At 38.2% G+C, this 16594-nt stretch overlaps 1 protein-coding gene across 1 annotated transcript; it reads left to right on the top strand.

Annotated features, from left to right (window-relative positions):
* The first annotated feature begins 1544 nt into the window (after positions 1-1544).
* hs3st3b1a (heparan sulfate (glucosamine) 3-O-sulfotransferase 3B1a) lies at positions 1545-12820 on the top strand. The gene is made up of 2 exons (XM_056752748.1): positions 1545-2265; positions 10895-12820. Exons 1-2 carry the CDS (start codon positions 1775-1777, stop codon positions 11511-11513), a joined length of 1110 nt encoding a protein of 369 aa, XP_056608726.1. The 5' UTR covers positions 1545-1774; the 3' UTR covers positions 11514-12820.
* Positions 12821-16594: the final 3774 nt, after the last annotated feature.

Raw genomic sequence — 16594 nt, 5'->3', positions numbered from 1 at the left:
GTGTTTTTGTAGTTTACACAAAGACAATAATAAGCATTGTTTTCAAAAAGTTTATATATTCAGACCGTCCCAGCTAAAACACAAAAAGTTGTCAATATTTCATTGAAAATGGTACTGTGTAACTAAGCGGCCCCTGAGTGCTAAAGCAAAACTTTTATTTTTGCATTTAAGAAATGAAAAGTGTCCTGACATTACATTCATTGTTAAAAAACATTGTATCAGGCAGGTTGAAACAAGTGTTTCTTATGTCACTTAAGATAGAGGAATGACCTGACAGGAAGCAACAATGTTTCTCAGACTCTGGTGAATGCAGGAAATTCAGATAGTCTCATCTCACATGCACAGACGCACATGCACATCGTGTGGCAGATGAGATAAAAGGATTAGTGGTCAGTACTTGTGTGGTTCAGCTGAAACTCAGATTGACATGGCAGCTCTGGCGTAATCCTGTCCTGATAATCCTGTAGAATGCTGAAGGTGCCCGGGGTCCAGAGCCCCTGACCTGCGGCCAAACCACAATTATCAAGTTCAGATGTGTTCATTCAACAATTCAACAATATGCCTACTGTCTCAATGTTAGAATATCATCAGTTATTCTCGTAAAGCATTTTGTACCAGAGTGACATGTTTATAGCGGAGAGCAAGAGATGAGCAGTGGGTGATGTACAAATATCTTCAAGAATCATAACTGCACTATTTTATTGGGAATCCTCTATAAGTCACTTTGGATGAAAGCGTCTGCCAAATGCCTAAATGTATAAGATGACTGCTCTCAAAAACAGGCAGTAAAACCTGTTATTCATTTGTGTTGCATCTCATTGCATTAATGGTTGCTTTACTTTAAATATTGTCTCATTCATAAATTATCTCATTTAATTGAGCAAAGAGTTTGAAAAAAAGAGATTTACCTTTGTGTTTTTTTAATCTGTACATTTTAATTTAAAATGAGTCCGTTATGCCACAATTTACATATAAAATGTCACAGGTGTAAATAAACAGTTCAATCCGTTTCAAAAAATTATGTTTTTGTATTGTGCATTCCAGTTAATATCAATCAAACTGCAGTTGTGTTGTTTTAGCTAACACAATAAAACAATAAAAACATGATTATATATATATATTTTTTAAACAGAGTTATCTCAACTCTTAATTTCTACCTCATTTAATCGTTTTTTTTTATTAATGTAATGTTAAATAGCCGAGTTTGTGTCAGTCATGTTAAAAGAAATATATTTTAGACAAAAAAGTTGATTTAATTAGTCTATATTTCATCACATTAAGTACATTTGTACAGATATATTAATTTTAACACTTTAAGGAATTAATGTAGAATGTGGTTTAATTGATTAAAATACGTTTTTTAGGAAAAATCACATAAGCATCCGTGCATATGAAATAACGTAAGAAAATGTAAAAAAGTATATTGACACGGCGATTATAATCTTCAAGCTCTGATTGGTCGTTTCCGCTGCCAATCACACGCCCTCTCATTTAAATACCGTGCAGGGCCCCGTCATTTACTCAGATGACATTTACCAGTGGGAGGCGGCGGTGTGATGCGCAAAGACGGGCAGCTATGACTTTCCACATCTCCAGGACTGCGTGAGACGTCAACATGAAGTGAACACGTTTTCTTTCGCATATTTATATATATATTCCGCTTTTCTCTCCTCTCTTGCGGAGATGCCTGCATGCTACATGGATTTATGCGGAGGAACAAGTTTCTTTGCCAATATGCACTGTTGGACATTGGTATTATACATTCAGGAGTCCTATGGAATATAGTCTGCTTTCTCACTCTTCTCAGCAGGTGAAAAATAAACTTTTTGTGTTCTGCATCATGCTGTCTCTCTGGGTGTACATGCTCTACTGCTGCGTGGGTTACTGCTCCACGACGCCCGCTTTCACGTTAGATGAAAGGAGCGGGAGGAGACCGCCACCCAGACCTCTCCAGAACCAGGAGCTCGAGATGCTCTTCAAAACCCAGTCCAGGGGCTTGTTGAATAACGAGAGCGACGCCGAGAGCAGAGGAGATGGCTGGGAGGAAAATAAAGGCGAGGCGAATTACGACGAAGACTCGGGATTGACAGGTGCCCTGAACGGCTCCGAGACTAAAAAGTTGCCCCAGGCGATTATTATAGGGGTGAAGAAGGGAGGCACGCGGGCGCTGCTGGAGTTTCTGCGCCTTCATCCCGATATTCGGGCGGTGGGAGCCGAACCGCACTTCTTTGATCGCAACTATGAGAAAGGACTCGAGTGGTACAGGTGAGTTTATCGACCCCACGTTTAAACCCGGGGTGGAAGTAGAGCATTGTATTTGATATTTGTGTTGGACGTCACGGTCAGGATTAAAGCTGATTAATCGTCTGTTATGATGCAGGAATTAGGTGACTGATCATTCATGTGTAGCCTACTACAACTATGGAAATGTAGGAAAACCAATAGTCTTTGGTTATTTCTTTTATTCCTTTTTACTTACACTTTCATACTTTTTTTGTCATGTAATATAAAACATTATCTTGTATTAAGTCCTAAAGCCTTGTTTTATTTGGCCAGTATAATTATATTTATTAGCTTATATGACTACCCAATGTAATTTTTTATATGTTTGATCAATTTCACTCACAAAAAGCAATATCTTGACCATGAACTATTTAAGAACATTTAAATTCACAAAGACTCTGAGGCTTTCTATGACTTTACTTGGACATGGCATATTGATGCCGAGAATGTCAGACTTGGAAATAAAGTGTTTGCAGCTGGAGAGGACTTTGGGAATGGTGAACTAAACACACGGATCAAGACAAACATACACTGAATAAATATTATGCTTTCTGGTTGTGTAACACCTGTTAAAGTCAGGTGCAACATTATCAACATGTGGGGGTTAGTTTGACCCTCACCTTTGATTCATCGTGTTTTTATTATTTTACTAAACATCTGTATCGTGAAATAGCATATGTGGGCTGAAATGTATAGCTTTATAAAATGTGTAATTGAAAAAATGATTAAAACATATAAATATGACCCTGGACATCAAAACCAGTCTTAAGTAGCACAGGACATTTTTAGTGATCGCCAAAAAGAACATTGTATGGGTCAAAACTAAAGATTTTTCTTTTTGTCAAAGATGTTTTATAAATTTCCTATCGTAAAAGTATAAAAACTTTCTTTTTGTGAGCAGATGGCCTGCTACCGTGCATCAGATTAACAACTTCAAAGAAGATTTTCTCAATATTTCGCTTTATTTGCACACTCAGATTCCGGCTTTGTAAACAGTTGTTGTTCCGCCAGATAGTGTCCTATCCTAATAAAACATATATCAATAGAGAGCTTATTTCTTCAGCTTTCAGGGGATGTAAAAATCTCAATTTAGAAAATTTGACCCTGAAGACTGGTTTTGTTGTCCAGGGTCACATATAAGGGAAGTCTAATCAAGAATGTTTTCAAGTTTAACCTTTTAAAACAAGCTTTTGCAATACAAAAAAAAACATTTTCATTCTGATACATATGATCCAAAGTTGTTTTTAGTTTGTTGACCATTTTGAGATAGATGCAACTTAAAGCATCAAGATTCCTCTTAAGCTTCTCAATTGTTCAAGCTGATATAGACTTTCTTTCTATGGAGGAATCAGAGGTTCCTTCACTCAAGCACAGTGGGACTACTAGGGGGAAGCAAAGAGCAGGATGAGCTGATTTATCCAGGGATCTCGGCAGACTAATTGTGAAGCAGAATCCTGGAGAGAGGAGCATGTAGCCAGGTGGCCAGATCTCCTATGGAGGTATTGAGCTGTGCTCCACTGTTAGCCCAACACAGAGGAGGCGTCCATGCTCCCTGTAGGAGGTGTTCAGCAGTGTGACTGAGCACAGCAGGCCTCTATAACTGTACATGAAGCTTGACTTGAAACACAAAGCCATCGAAGGAAACCGAGGATGATGTATTCATTGAGCATTGTTGGATAGGCCATTCATTTGTTGATATTAATGGTTTGATCCGTATTTAGAAAATATTTTAACATCTGATTTCTTTTCTGAGCAAACCCTATGATTTAGTCGTGACTCATGATATGAGATGGCAGAACCATAGTAGCTTGTCAGAAACCATGTTATAGTTTTAATATATTTTTATATAAATATTTATAATTTTCTGTAAACAACACCATGGTATTGCCACGGTACTTGTCCAAATGAAACTTTGTAAGGCCTTTATATACAACACTATAATACACTTTATTCCGTTTACTTGTGATGAAGATTTATTTTAAAGTATTAACAGCTGTCTCTCTGAGAGGACAGTATTTTTAACAGAAATAATGTCTAGTCAAGAATTTTCGGGAGAAATTGTTTTGTTTATTTCATTGACTAGTTTGATAGAGCTGAAGGCAGTGTTTTGTTTGTGGATGGCAGATGCTTGCAGTAAATTGAAAGTGAGTCTATTGAGTGTGATGCTGAATGTTTTAAAGGGGATCTCTGGGACCCCTGAGGTTCTGCATTAACCCCAGTGAGAAAGAGCAGGCAATTAGAATGAATTGTGTTGTTCCTTTCTTCACTTTGTATGCAAATATGCTCAGGGGGTGAAAGTCTTTTTGAGAATCGCAGCAGGATCTCTCTGAAAAAAGCTTTGAGTGGAACAGAGCGAGGGGATTCTTAAAAAACACACTCGTAACTTTTTACTCTGGGTAGATGTTGATGTTTTGTTTGGTGATGAAATTGAAAATTGAAATTCTGTTATCATTTTCTCACCCTTTAGTTGTGCCAAACCTATATACATTTTTTTTGTTCTGCTGAACACAAAAGAAGGTGCACTGCCAATCCAAAAAAAGGTTACCACCTGTATTTAACTAAGCAAGTAGGTAAGAGCCTCCCATTGGATTGGAGGTATAGGTTCATAAACGCCCAAAGAATGAGGTCAGCGACTACCTGAATAAACTGAATGACCAGGTTATTCCATCAATGGGTTTTTTCTTCGCTGATGGCACGGGCATATTCCAATATGACAATGCCAGGACTCACCGGGCTAAAATTGTGAAAGAGTGGTTCAGGGAGCATGAGACATGGATTGGCTCAGGGGTCCCTCCCAAATATTAGTGTGTGATTTTTTTTTTTTGGACAGGCAGTGTATTTTGAAGAATTTGGGAAACCAAATACCACCACTTACTGCAGAAAGGTTCTTCAGATGTTAAAGGTTCTTTATGGAAGCAAAAGGTTCTTCTATGGCATCAAAGACCCTTTGGAAGTACCTTTGTAAAGAGTTTACTATTTATTCAAGCTTCATTGTGGTCAGTTTGTGTGTGCTTCCTGGGAATCTTATGCATGACCCTTGCACTATATGCAGTGATCTACCAATACGCCACAGAAACAGTTTGTGAGTCTTTATCTTTAGATGTCGTTTCCGCCACCGAATGCTCAAACATTGCATTTTTGAATAAACCTAACCATTCACACTTTTATGTGCGTCCCTCAGTACAGAAAGATCACTGAATGTCCACATCTCATAGTTCAATTCAGGCTGATGTTTTATGATCATTCATCTCTCTGAATGTTAACAAGGGCAGGAGAGGGCAACCCAAAACCCAGGTAGCTTCAAGAACGGATGAACAAAAATGATTATTTTCTCTAATTTTTTTATCTGCTGAGAGAAAAGCTTTGAGTTCATGCTGGGGAGTTTCACACAAATGATCAGAGTCATGAAAGGACCCACAGTCCAATACCTTGTGCTTTGATGCAGGTCTGGAACGTGTTGACAGAAACTCTGACAGATTTTTGAAGTGGCTGCATACCATCACCCTTTACACCATTGTCGATGAAATGAGGTGAAATTAAAGTTTTCAGAGGTACGCCTACAGATGTGTCAAACCCAGTCCTCTCCAAACACCAACCTTCATGTTTAAAACGTTGCAACATGGAAAAAATGTCTGTAATATGTACAAGTAAGGCATACTGTAGATTTGAGAGACACTCATTCTTAAAAAAATGTTAATTATTAAGATATTTGATATAAGGGTAGTGGTCTCTGTGTGAAACTGTGTCCAACTTCACAGTGTCATATTTGTGTCCAGACATCTTGTGAACATCTTGAAAAAAGCTAATTTACATATACATTTAAAATCTTAGATGTCAAAAACATCTGCTGTTGTTCTAACACCTGACAAAATTGTTTGGTAAATGTTTAACGTACAGCAGATGAGCATTCTTCCGGATGAAAACACACATCAACTGGAGATCTCAGCACCTACAGTAGGTGTTCTGCCGTTAATCTGAGAAAGCAGAGAAACTCACTGAACAATAACTCATTAAACAGCGCCGTTCCCTCCTGCAAATGCTTTTCTTTGACTGCCTTCTTAGCATGTTAAACTATCCTGAGGGAACTTCAAACAGTCAGAGACTTTAAAGTCACAAACACCAGCCTTTGAACACGCTACCTGATAGCAGATCATATAAACACTGGTTTACAGAGAGCTCTTCAAAAAAATGCTCAAGAGGAGACACAGCTCACTTCCCTCTAGACAAAACACAGCATAATAACAGCCATCTAACACAGCAGGCTCTCTAATTTAACCCTGACTGTGATTACTTTTCTCTTTCATAGCAGGGCAGCTTTATCCTAAATTGTAGCCGGTTAAAGACTTTATGAAGTTAGACTGTCAGGTTGCACCTCTTTAATGTCATCGTTGCTTGATAAAATCCCCATTTAATAGTGGTGTTTGCTGAGGAAACATATCTTCAACCCTCTGTATTCAACTTTTAAAGGTGTCATATTGTGCGAATACGTCTTTTCTGTGTCTTATCTGTGTTATAAGTTGCCCATGCATAGATTAGACAGGTAAAATTGCAAAAATGTAAGTGTCGGAACAAAAGATGTGTTCTATCTAAAAGTCAATGCTCACACAAACCTGCCTGAAACGCCTCGAGTAACCACACCCCCACAAATCTACGCCAGTTAGTGATATGATTTGACTAAGACCGCCCAAATGTATACGCAAGTAAGGTGGGCTACCTGTCAGTACAATTGCTTTGGAACTTGATGTTCCAAATATCGTAAGAGGCGTTACTTTTCCGTCACACGCTTGCAGTATTCGACCAATCACTACGCACTGGTTAACTGGCCAATCATAGCACACCTCGCTTTCAGAGCGATGAGCTCTGTTAAGAATCTGCGTGTTTCAGAGGGGCGGGGCAAAGAGGAGATACATACATGCACGTATGTTTAAACCGTGTATACACATTGCATTACATCTAAAACAAATGATAATATTCTTTTTAGCCGTGTCACATGACCCCTTTAAGCATAAAATCCGCCACTTTTTACATGAACATGAACGGTTCTTCAAGATTTAAAGTGATAGTTCACCCCAAAATTTCTTTTATCATTTACTCACCATCATGTCATTTCAAACCTGCAGAAGAAAAGAAAATATTTTGAAGAACAATGGCCTCTATTGCCCTCCACTTTATGAACACTAAGACATTTCTCAAAATATATTCATATACATTTTGAATAACCTGAGGATGAATAAATGATGACAAAATATTTGAGAGGTAGACTTTTAACGAAACAACAATCAACCACCAAAAAATTAAAGGGGTCATTTGACTCGGCTAAAACGAATATTATTGCTTGCTTTAGATGTAATACAATGTGTATACACGATTTAAGGCTAAAAAACGCTGAATTTCCACACACACCGTGCATGTTTGTATCTCCTCTTTGCTCCGCCTCTCTGTAATGCGCTGATATTTTACAAAGCTCATCGCTCGGAAAAGCGACGTGCGCTATAATTGGCCAGGTCACTAGTGCATAGTGATTGGTCGAATACTGCACGGAAATGTAACGCCTTACAAGACCGCCCACCTTACTTGCATATACATTTGGGCGGTCTTAATCAAGTCATTCCACGAACTGACGTAGATTTGTGGGGTTGTGGTTACACGAGGCATTAACACACCAAAGACACATATTTCCGCCATATGATCCCTGTAAGCAGCGCCATAGCAGCGAATTTGATCGCTTTAGAAAAAGTCGCTTTAAAAAAGTGTCTTCTTAAATGAAAACATGAATGTTTCGCACATGCAAGTACACAAAAATCTTGTTGCACTCCCTTTGGTTTAACCTGATGTGCAATTTTCTTCACTTAAGTGTAGTTTCTCCTTCAGTTCCTCAGTTAGTGCTGGATGGAGATGTATGAACAGCCCAGACAGTTCCACAGTCCGAAAGAACAAATCTCAAAGCTACATTTCTCTCTTGATTCTTACACCAGACACGTGTTAGCATCTGTCTGCTCGGATGAATAATGCATGCACTCCTGTCGTAGGTTTGTTTTGCGGGGGAACCAGGTGGAAAGTTTGATCACTTGAGTTTAGTTTCCCCCTGGGCCGCCGTGAAAAGCTTACAAGGCTCTCTGCTTGTGTGTTTAAGGGACTGTGGACATAATTGCCCCGATTCTCCCCTCACATGCGTCTCTTTCTCATTAGGTTTATGTTTTTTTCACAGCCCATTTTAACGATGAGGGTCCGGAGAGAAATAGTGAGAGAGAGGTTTCTAAGATTACATAAGATGCACCACAGGCTTTTTTTATTGTGCTAGGTGGTTAATGAGCTGAGCCCATAGCAATCCCCCTGACAGGCTCAGCTCTCATCCCTAGACTCTTCAATACACAGAGGAACCAAAGCTGCTTTCATCTGCCTTCCTCTTTTCCTCATTCAAAACCGTTCCACCCCTCCCCTCCCTTTCCAGTAATTGCATAGATAATATCTATTAAACTTTGTCGTGAAGGAGAGGTTAAGACAACATTCAGTGCTATGTAATGTCTATATATACATAGAAATACCCCATTAGCTGAAGTAATCATTACGGTAATGTTTTCTCCACCCTCTGCCTCGCGGCTAATTTTATTTTGAAACATCAGTCACTGTCAAAACTCTGAGGTAAACATAGACTTGTAATAAACCGATTGTTGTTTCAGGCAGAATAGTTGACGTTTAAACAGTCTTCGAGTAGCTAAATGATCATAAATCATGTTTAAGAATTCAAAGAGATCTTTTATAATATTAGTTAATTTTGTTAAAGGTTAAAATTGGTTTTATGACGTTTCCTCGACCATTTCAGTGACCTTTAGAATGAAACATTACTTTTCTCTGCTGTGCATTTAGGCGAATTTTAAAATTTTACTACACTTCACCCAAAAAAGAAATTTCTGTCATCATTTACACGCCCTCAATTTGTTTCGAATCTGTATAAATGTCTTTGTTCTGATGAACACAGAGAAAAACATTTTAAAGAATGCTTGTAACCAAACGGTTCTTGGCCACCGTCGTTCTGTTGAACACAGGAGAAGATATTTTGAAGAATCTAGGAAAGAAAACAGTTCTGGGGCCCTTTTGACCACCATTGACATTCTTCCTACCATGGTAGTCAATGGAGGCCAAGAACTGTGTGGCTACAAGCATTCGTCCAAACATCAAAGAAATTTAGAACAAGTAAAGGCTAAATGATGACAGAATTTTAATTCTTGGGTGAACTGTCCCTTTAAGCTGCTGTTTTACTTTTGTCCTTTATTATAGAGTCTCTGTGCAAGTTTTGAGTTAAATTGTGACAGGTTCACAAAGCATTAGGATCTGAAATATGCGGCACAATCTGTGACAATCAAAGTGAAATGACAAGGCTCTTTTTTTAAATACTCCTTTGTCCTTTGTTTCTAAAATTATCTGAGTACTGAATGGAAATCATATGTAAATGTGAGCTTTCATGTGTTATATTATTCTGTCTGACATCAGAAAGTTGAGGAAACATAAACAACTCGGTTTTATTAGATTCCGAAGAATGTTTCGAGTTTCACCGAGCTGTTTTATTTCAAAGCAAGGATCCTCATGATAAGAATCCTGGTTGTCCTAACATGACCATGTACATTTTGACACAGAATTGACCTTGAGTTGGTTCTCACCATAACATAAGCAAGTGCCTGGTCTCGTATAAACCCCTCTTGACCTATTTCAGCCGTTCCACCTGAGCTAAAAGCCTAATTTGCCAATTATAACAGATTGCCTGATACTGGTCATCACACGTTTAGATTTTATTACATCCACACAAATTTAGCTGGAAAAATAGTAAACATTAAGGAAAAGAAAGAACGCTGTATCATTTCTGTCTGCTTTCAAGCTGTTGTCTGAGTCAACCCATGTTCTGTATTGAGAGATTGTAATTGAAGGATTATTTCAAGTCTGTAAAAGGGATTAAAAGACTGTAAAGGGATGGATGCCTTCTGTGCACTAAATATAACTTTGATGATAAAGAGTAACATACACATGCTATGTCACACAGTAATAAAGGTGCTTAAAAGGTTCTTCACAGCGATGCCATAGAAGAACCATTTTTGGTTCCACAAAGAACAATTCAGTCAATCCCTTCAACCAGCTCTTCATAATCTAAAGAACAGATTCTGTTTTGTGAAACAGAAAGGTTCTTCAGAAGTCAAAAAAAAAATATGGGACCCTTTAGACAAAAAAGGTTCATCTGTGGCATCGAAGAACCATTTAAAGCACCTTTTTTGTAATAGAGTGTTCATCACTTTAACTGTAAAGCACAGATTTGATTTAGTGTTTCAAACGTACTAACTCATAAACGTTTATACTTTTAACGCACTGATGTTCCTTGTGCACAAAAGCATCTGACAATTGCATAAATCTAAACGGCATGACATTCTTTTGTGCGATATGTGTCCAGTGGTCTGTGAACGATTCATGACCACCACCTGCTGTATCTCTTTGAGACAGAGAGCGGTTTTGCTCCAATAACAACAAAAGATGTGTGTGTATAGCATGATCATCCTGCTGTTTTTCATATCTTATGTATGAAGGTTTCTTCAGTACTTACCCTCTTGTGCCTCTCTGCTCCTAGGGAACTAATGCCGAAAACATTGGCGGGTCAGCTGACCATGGAGAAGACACCCAGCTACTTTGTAACCAAGGAGGTGCCGGGCCGGATCTACGCCATGTCTAAAGACACCAAGCTGATAGTTGTGGTCCGAGACCCCGTAACCCGGGCGATTTCAGATTACACGCAGACTAGCTCAAAGAAACCTGACATCCCCTCTTTTGAGTGTCTGACTTTTAAGAACATCACAGCAAATTTAATAGACACCTCATGGAGCGCCGTTCAGATCGGCATGTACGCCAGACATCTGGAGCAGTGGCTGCAGTTTTTCCCCTTGGACCAGTTCTTGTTTGTGAGCGGCGAGAGGCTGATCAGCGACCCCGCCGGCGAGATGGCCCGGGTGCAACACTTTCTGGGCCTGAGGAGGGTGGTCACGCGCAAACACTTTCACTTTAACCCTGCCAAGGGCTTTCCCTGCCTCAAAAGACCCGAGAGCAACAGCAAGCCGCACTGCCTGGGCAAAACAAAAGGCCGCACGCACCCAAACATCCATCCGGATGTGATTCAAAGACTGCGAGACTTTTATAAGCCATTTAACAAAAAAATTTACCATATGACTGGACATGATTTTGGCTGGGACTGAGATATTTTTGAGAACACTTCTTTAGGAGATAATTCATTGTAAAATGTTTAGAAGTCTATTTTATAATAATTTATTTGAAAGTAATATACTCACTTGGCTGCCTATCAGTTGTTGTACATACTGTACGTTTGTACCACATTCCAGTTGAATCTGTTATCTTTGTATCTTCGTTTTGTATTTTCAGAGAAAACAATGTGTGGCACAGGACTATAATGGGGTTTCACATAAAAGCAGTGCTCGAATTGAGGGTGGCTGGGGTGGTCATGGACCCCCATTAGGGTAAAAAAATAGACTTAGGAGGTCCTTAAGATATTTAAAAATTATAAAAATGACAAAATCATCAATATACTGCATATAATGTGAATGAATTATTTACAATAAATAAGTCTATATTTTATATGACTTGTAATGCGGGCATGATGTCATGCTGGGGACCCCCATATTTGAGCACTGCATAAAAGCACAATGAAACTAGTTACGGGTATATGATGATGAGTCAATTCATCCAGCACACAGAAAACATTATGATTATTCAGTTTAATAAACATTTTCTAGTAAGATTGTATCAGTTTTACACAGATACCGACATGCCGTACTTTGTTTTTTCAATGATGTCATTTTTAAAGGGTCAGTATTGAGTCTCATCTGAAGCCACTTTTGCTGGATCAATAAACATTAAGCAAAGCAACATGTCAATTATGGCTGAAAAATGCCCCGGCATTGATCTTAATGACACCAGCTGTACTTTTAACATCATTAAATGCAATATAACGCTCGTCTTCAGCATTACACACAAAGGTTTTTGAAAAATATGTCTGGAATTGTAATTATTTTACAGCAGTACTTAAAACTCTGTACCTCTGTATTGTAATTCTGAGGGATGATTGTACTTGTTGATCATAGGAATATGAGGTCCTAAGGAGATAAATTGAGGGAAAGCTTTCAAATGTTCCTGCGAGGCAGTTACACAAACTTCTATGTCTTTCATATTAATGTATAAAACTGAGGGCCTTTTCAGTATGGATATGATCTTCGATGGTGTGTCTGGTTAAATCAGTTAATACTTTACAAGAATTACAAAAAAGAGAAACTTCTTAACTTATGTAATTATTTTTCATACATCAGTGGTTGAGTTTTATTCAGCCCTTATGTACTGGTATTATGTATCAGGCATAAACATCTGTTATTTGTTTTTTATGATGAATGGGTTAAAATGAGTGCAAAAAGTACTTGTTTTTTCAACTTCAGTGGAGCTGGACACAAGTATTTCTGTGCAGTGAGAAAATAAATCTATTTTTACCACAGCATGCTACGTTTTAGCTTCATATGTATGCAAAGTGTATATGCAACCCGTGTTGGGTGAAATTAGTTACTAAGTAATTAGTTACTGTAATTTAATTACTTTTCCCTTGAAAAAGTAATGTAAGGGATTACTCATATGTTTTCTGTAATTTAATTACAGTTACTTTTGATGTAATTAAACTAAATACTTTGTGAAATATATGCGTGTGCAATAGTGTAATTGACATCAAAATTCAAAGTTTTACTTTAAAATCTGTGATTTAATGTATAATTCTCACATTTGTAATACTTTGGTCAGTTAATAATATTATTTATTATTAATTATTATATTATTTCATGTCTATCCTTGAATCACTTAACTAATCAAGGTTGATGTAGGATATAGAAAGTAATGAGTAATGAGTAACTTAATACTTTTTGGACAGAGTAATTTGGACATTAATCTAATTACACTATTGAATATTCAATGAGTAACTACTACTAATTCATTACTTTTTCAGAGTAACTTACCCAACACTGTATGCAACACAGTCTCAAGGCAGTTCGTGGCATAGGAACAACATTTAGAGGCTATTGATTCGTGTCCATGGAGACAAATTTCTCCCTTTTTCGTGTCAGTCAGCACAATCTTTTTTTCGTGTCACTCAGCACGACTTTAAATACACAGACCGTATCTGTATATACAGTTCATTTATATAATATAAAAGGAAGGCGTACATATTTAAGGAGATGGCTAACCAACACTTTACCTCACCTCAAGCCCTAAAATCACATTTTGCTTAAACACACAAATTTCAAGATGTTGCAAAGCAACGATGAGGGCCCACCTTAACCTCGCCTCTAAACCTAACATCACGGGGCAAAGTCAAAACATAACAAAAAGTACAATTGAGATAGTAGGAGTTCACCTGAATGAGCTACCTCGTAAGCCTAAGAATTCATATCAGATTGCATTGATATAAATTACATATGAAGGATACGGCATACATGTTAGATTGAACGTCATGCTGGGTGACACGAAAAAAAGTTGTTCGGACCAATGAACACGAATCAATAGATTACATTTTGTGACAATGTCACCAATTCCTGTGTGAGACTGTGTTGGTATATGTGCAGGGCTCAGAACATATTGTAAACACTTCACAACAACAATCATTAATAACACAATGATTTTTTGCTTATCTTAGAAGTCAAGATCTTCAGGACATTTTCATATTTTAATGTACATGAACTATTTGTTGGGCATTATGCATTTGCTAAAGACAATCACAAACTAAATAAAATGCTCCTCATTGGTCACGCACACATTTGTTTTTTAGCTTTGTAGCTAACCAATATACACCATGTGGTTCCCAGATAGTAAGATGATCTGAAGATATGGAAAACATCTGCTGTGTAAAAATATCTACTAAACATCTTAGAAAGATCTGTTGTACATCCATTCTAAATCATACACATCTTACAGACATCTTCTAGAGGTCTATATGACATTTGACCGCAGACGTCTCAGAGATGAAGGGCAGATGAGCAAACAGCAACTGCCAGATGTCTTTCAGACATTAAATAGATGTCAATTTACGTGTGCCTGATAGCACACATACATATGGCTTACATCTATTTGACGTCTGCATTTATATCTGCAAGACATCTGCAATACATAGTTTGCTCATCTGCAATACGTCTCGGAGATATCTGCTGTCAGACGTCATGTAGACATCTAGAAGACATCTGTAAGATGTTTATGATTTAGAATGGATGTAATGCTGCTCTTTCTAAGATGTTTATCAGATGTTTTTACGCAGCAGATCTCCAGATCTTTAGCAGACGTATTACAGACGTTCAGACATCTCCGAGACGTATTGTAGATGAGCAAACTAAGTATCGCAGATGTCTTGCAGATGGAAATGCAGACGTCAAAAAGACTTAAGCCAGATGGATTGTGCTATCTGGGAAGGTTGCATCTAAATTCATATTTTTTTCATTCAAGACAAAATGGAAGGACATGTTGAAAGCAAGTTTCCACATACTTTGGGCATACAATTCATCTCATATAGGGAACATTTGCAGATTTGCACATTTTAATGTCCACATGTTTTGTCACAGAATGTACTTGGGGGTTCAGGGCAGGATAACATTCAAGACGTAAACAGAATACTACTATGTGTAATTCAAGGAGTCAAATTAGTCTTGCTACGAGGTCACCATCAATAGAGGGTATGCAATGACGTCAGTTTGCCTCGTGAACACGCTAGCCAGGACACGCACAGAAACACGCTCCCAAGATAGGCGAAAAAAGAAACAGAGACTAAAACACACAATTATTCGCTGAAATTACAAGCAGATGGACTCGACGGTGGTCCTTATGACTTACAAAGCAATCAGGTGTTCTTGCACACTCAGATGTTGAGTGGAATTGTGTTTCCTGATATTGATGAAAGTGATGACACGTGCATATACGCTGTTAACCACTGTATTTCAACCTGCTAAGCCGCAATTTGTAGGTGTTAGCATTGCTCGATCACAAGAGACCACTCAAGAACATTTCCCCTGTGCTCCTGATGCAACAAGTTCTGTGAACTGACACATCATCGTTACCTTGGTAATCGGAGAGAAATTAGAGCCTTGAATACACTTAAGTTATAACATTTTCATTTCTATTTACCGTGAATGAATAACAACCAGAGTTTGCCTTCACTTCAGCATGCATTGACTAGACAGACTTATTACTAACTTAAGCCGTGACGTCATATACTTGAGGCTATTTGATTTTTCGTGATAACAAGCTATGATTCCTTCATCTATTATCAAGCAATTTTTACATGCTTACAAATCACCCTCATTTAGTTGTAAGCAGGTTATTATGAAGCTGCTGGCGGTAGCGGGATGCCAGTCAGAGTTTGATAGGAAGCGTCCTCTCAGCAGTTATACAGGGAGGGGCTGGAAACACGCTGTAAATGCTTTTTCCCAGCTGGGGGATTGTTGTTTGCTCAGATACCCGCAGGCTGATGTGCTAAGCTGCTGCTGTTAGCTTGACAGGTAAGAAAAACACAAACCAGACACCTGACAATCCAAATTGAGTGAGCAGACAATCCCTGCTGCTGTTAGAGTCTATAAAATATCCCCAACAGACCAAAAACCCCATTCTGAAAATGTCTCGGTATATTACAGGATATAACAGTGGCACATGTCTAAATGCACATGTCACCATTGTCAAAACAAGTGCACTGACATATTAAATTCCGGCTATCTGATCAAGGGCATCTTCTGTGACCACCTGTGATTTTATAATGTGGTCTACATTCGGACGGAATTAGGTTTACAGGGGAAGATGGAGTAACGTAATTTACCACAGGATGTCTGTAATATCAATGGCCAAAGGGAGGCTCAGAAATGACGTATTTTTGTATGCCAAGACCGAAAGCGATGCTAGCATTTTAGGACTTCCGGTTCCATCGCTCCAAAGTCTTCTTTGAATGTTTTTTTGGGCAAATCGCCCGAAATAAGGTATGGGGTAAATAAAACCTTAAAATATTTTCCCGTTAATTCTATAACATAAAACCCACCAATTATTGTCTCTTAAAATCTGCTCCTTCTCCTCCCGAACATAGTTAACAAAACATCATTTGCTAAAAGTGATTTCTTCCTTTGATGGGGATGTTAGTCGTCATCGCGCATATAAAGCTCAGAAATAATGCAACATGGGCACAAATCTCTTAAAACATAGATGCGATTCATTCACGGAGTAATTACTTTCCAGGCAACCCATTTTTTATAAAGTT

Source organism: Triplophysa dalaica, chromosome 7 (assembly GCF_015846415.1).
Source record: "Triplophysa dalaica isolate WHDGS20190420 chromosome 7, ASM1584641v1, whole genome shotgun sequence".
In the NCBI taxonomy this organism is placed as follows: domain Eukaryota; kingdom Metazoa; phylum Chordata; class Actinopteri; order Cypriniformes; family Nemacheilidae; genus Triplophysa; species Triplophysa dalaica.
The sequence above is the reverse complement of the archived record's forward strand: the minus strand, read 5'-3'. Positions and strand labels throughout refer to the sequence as shown.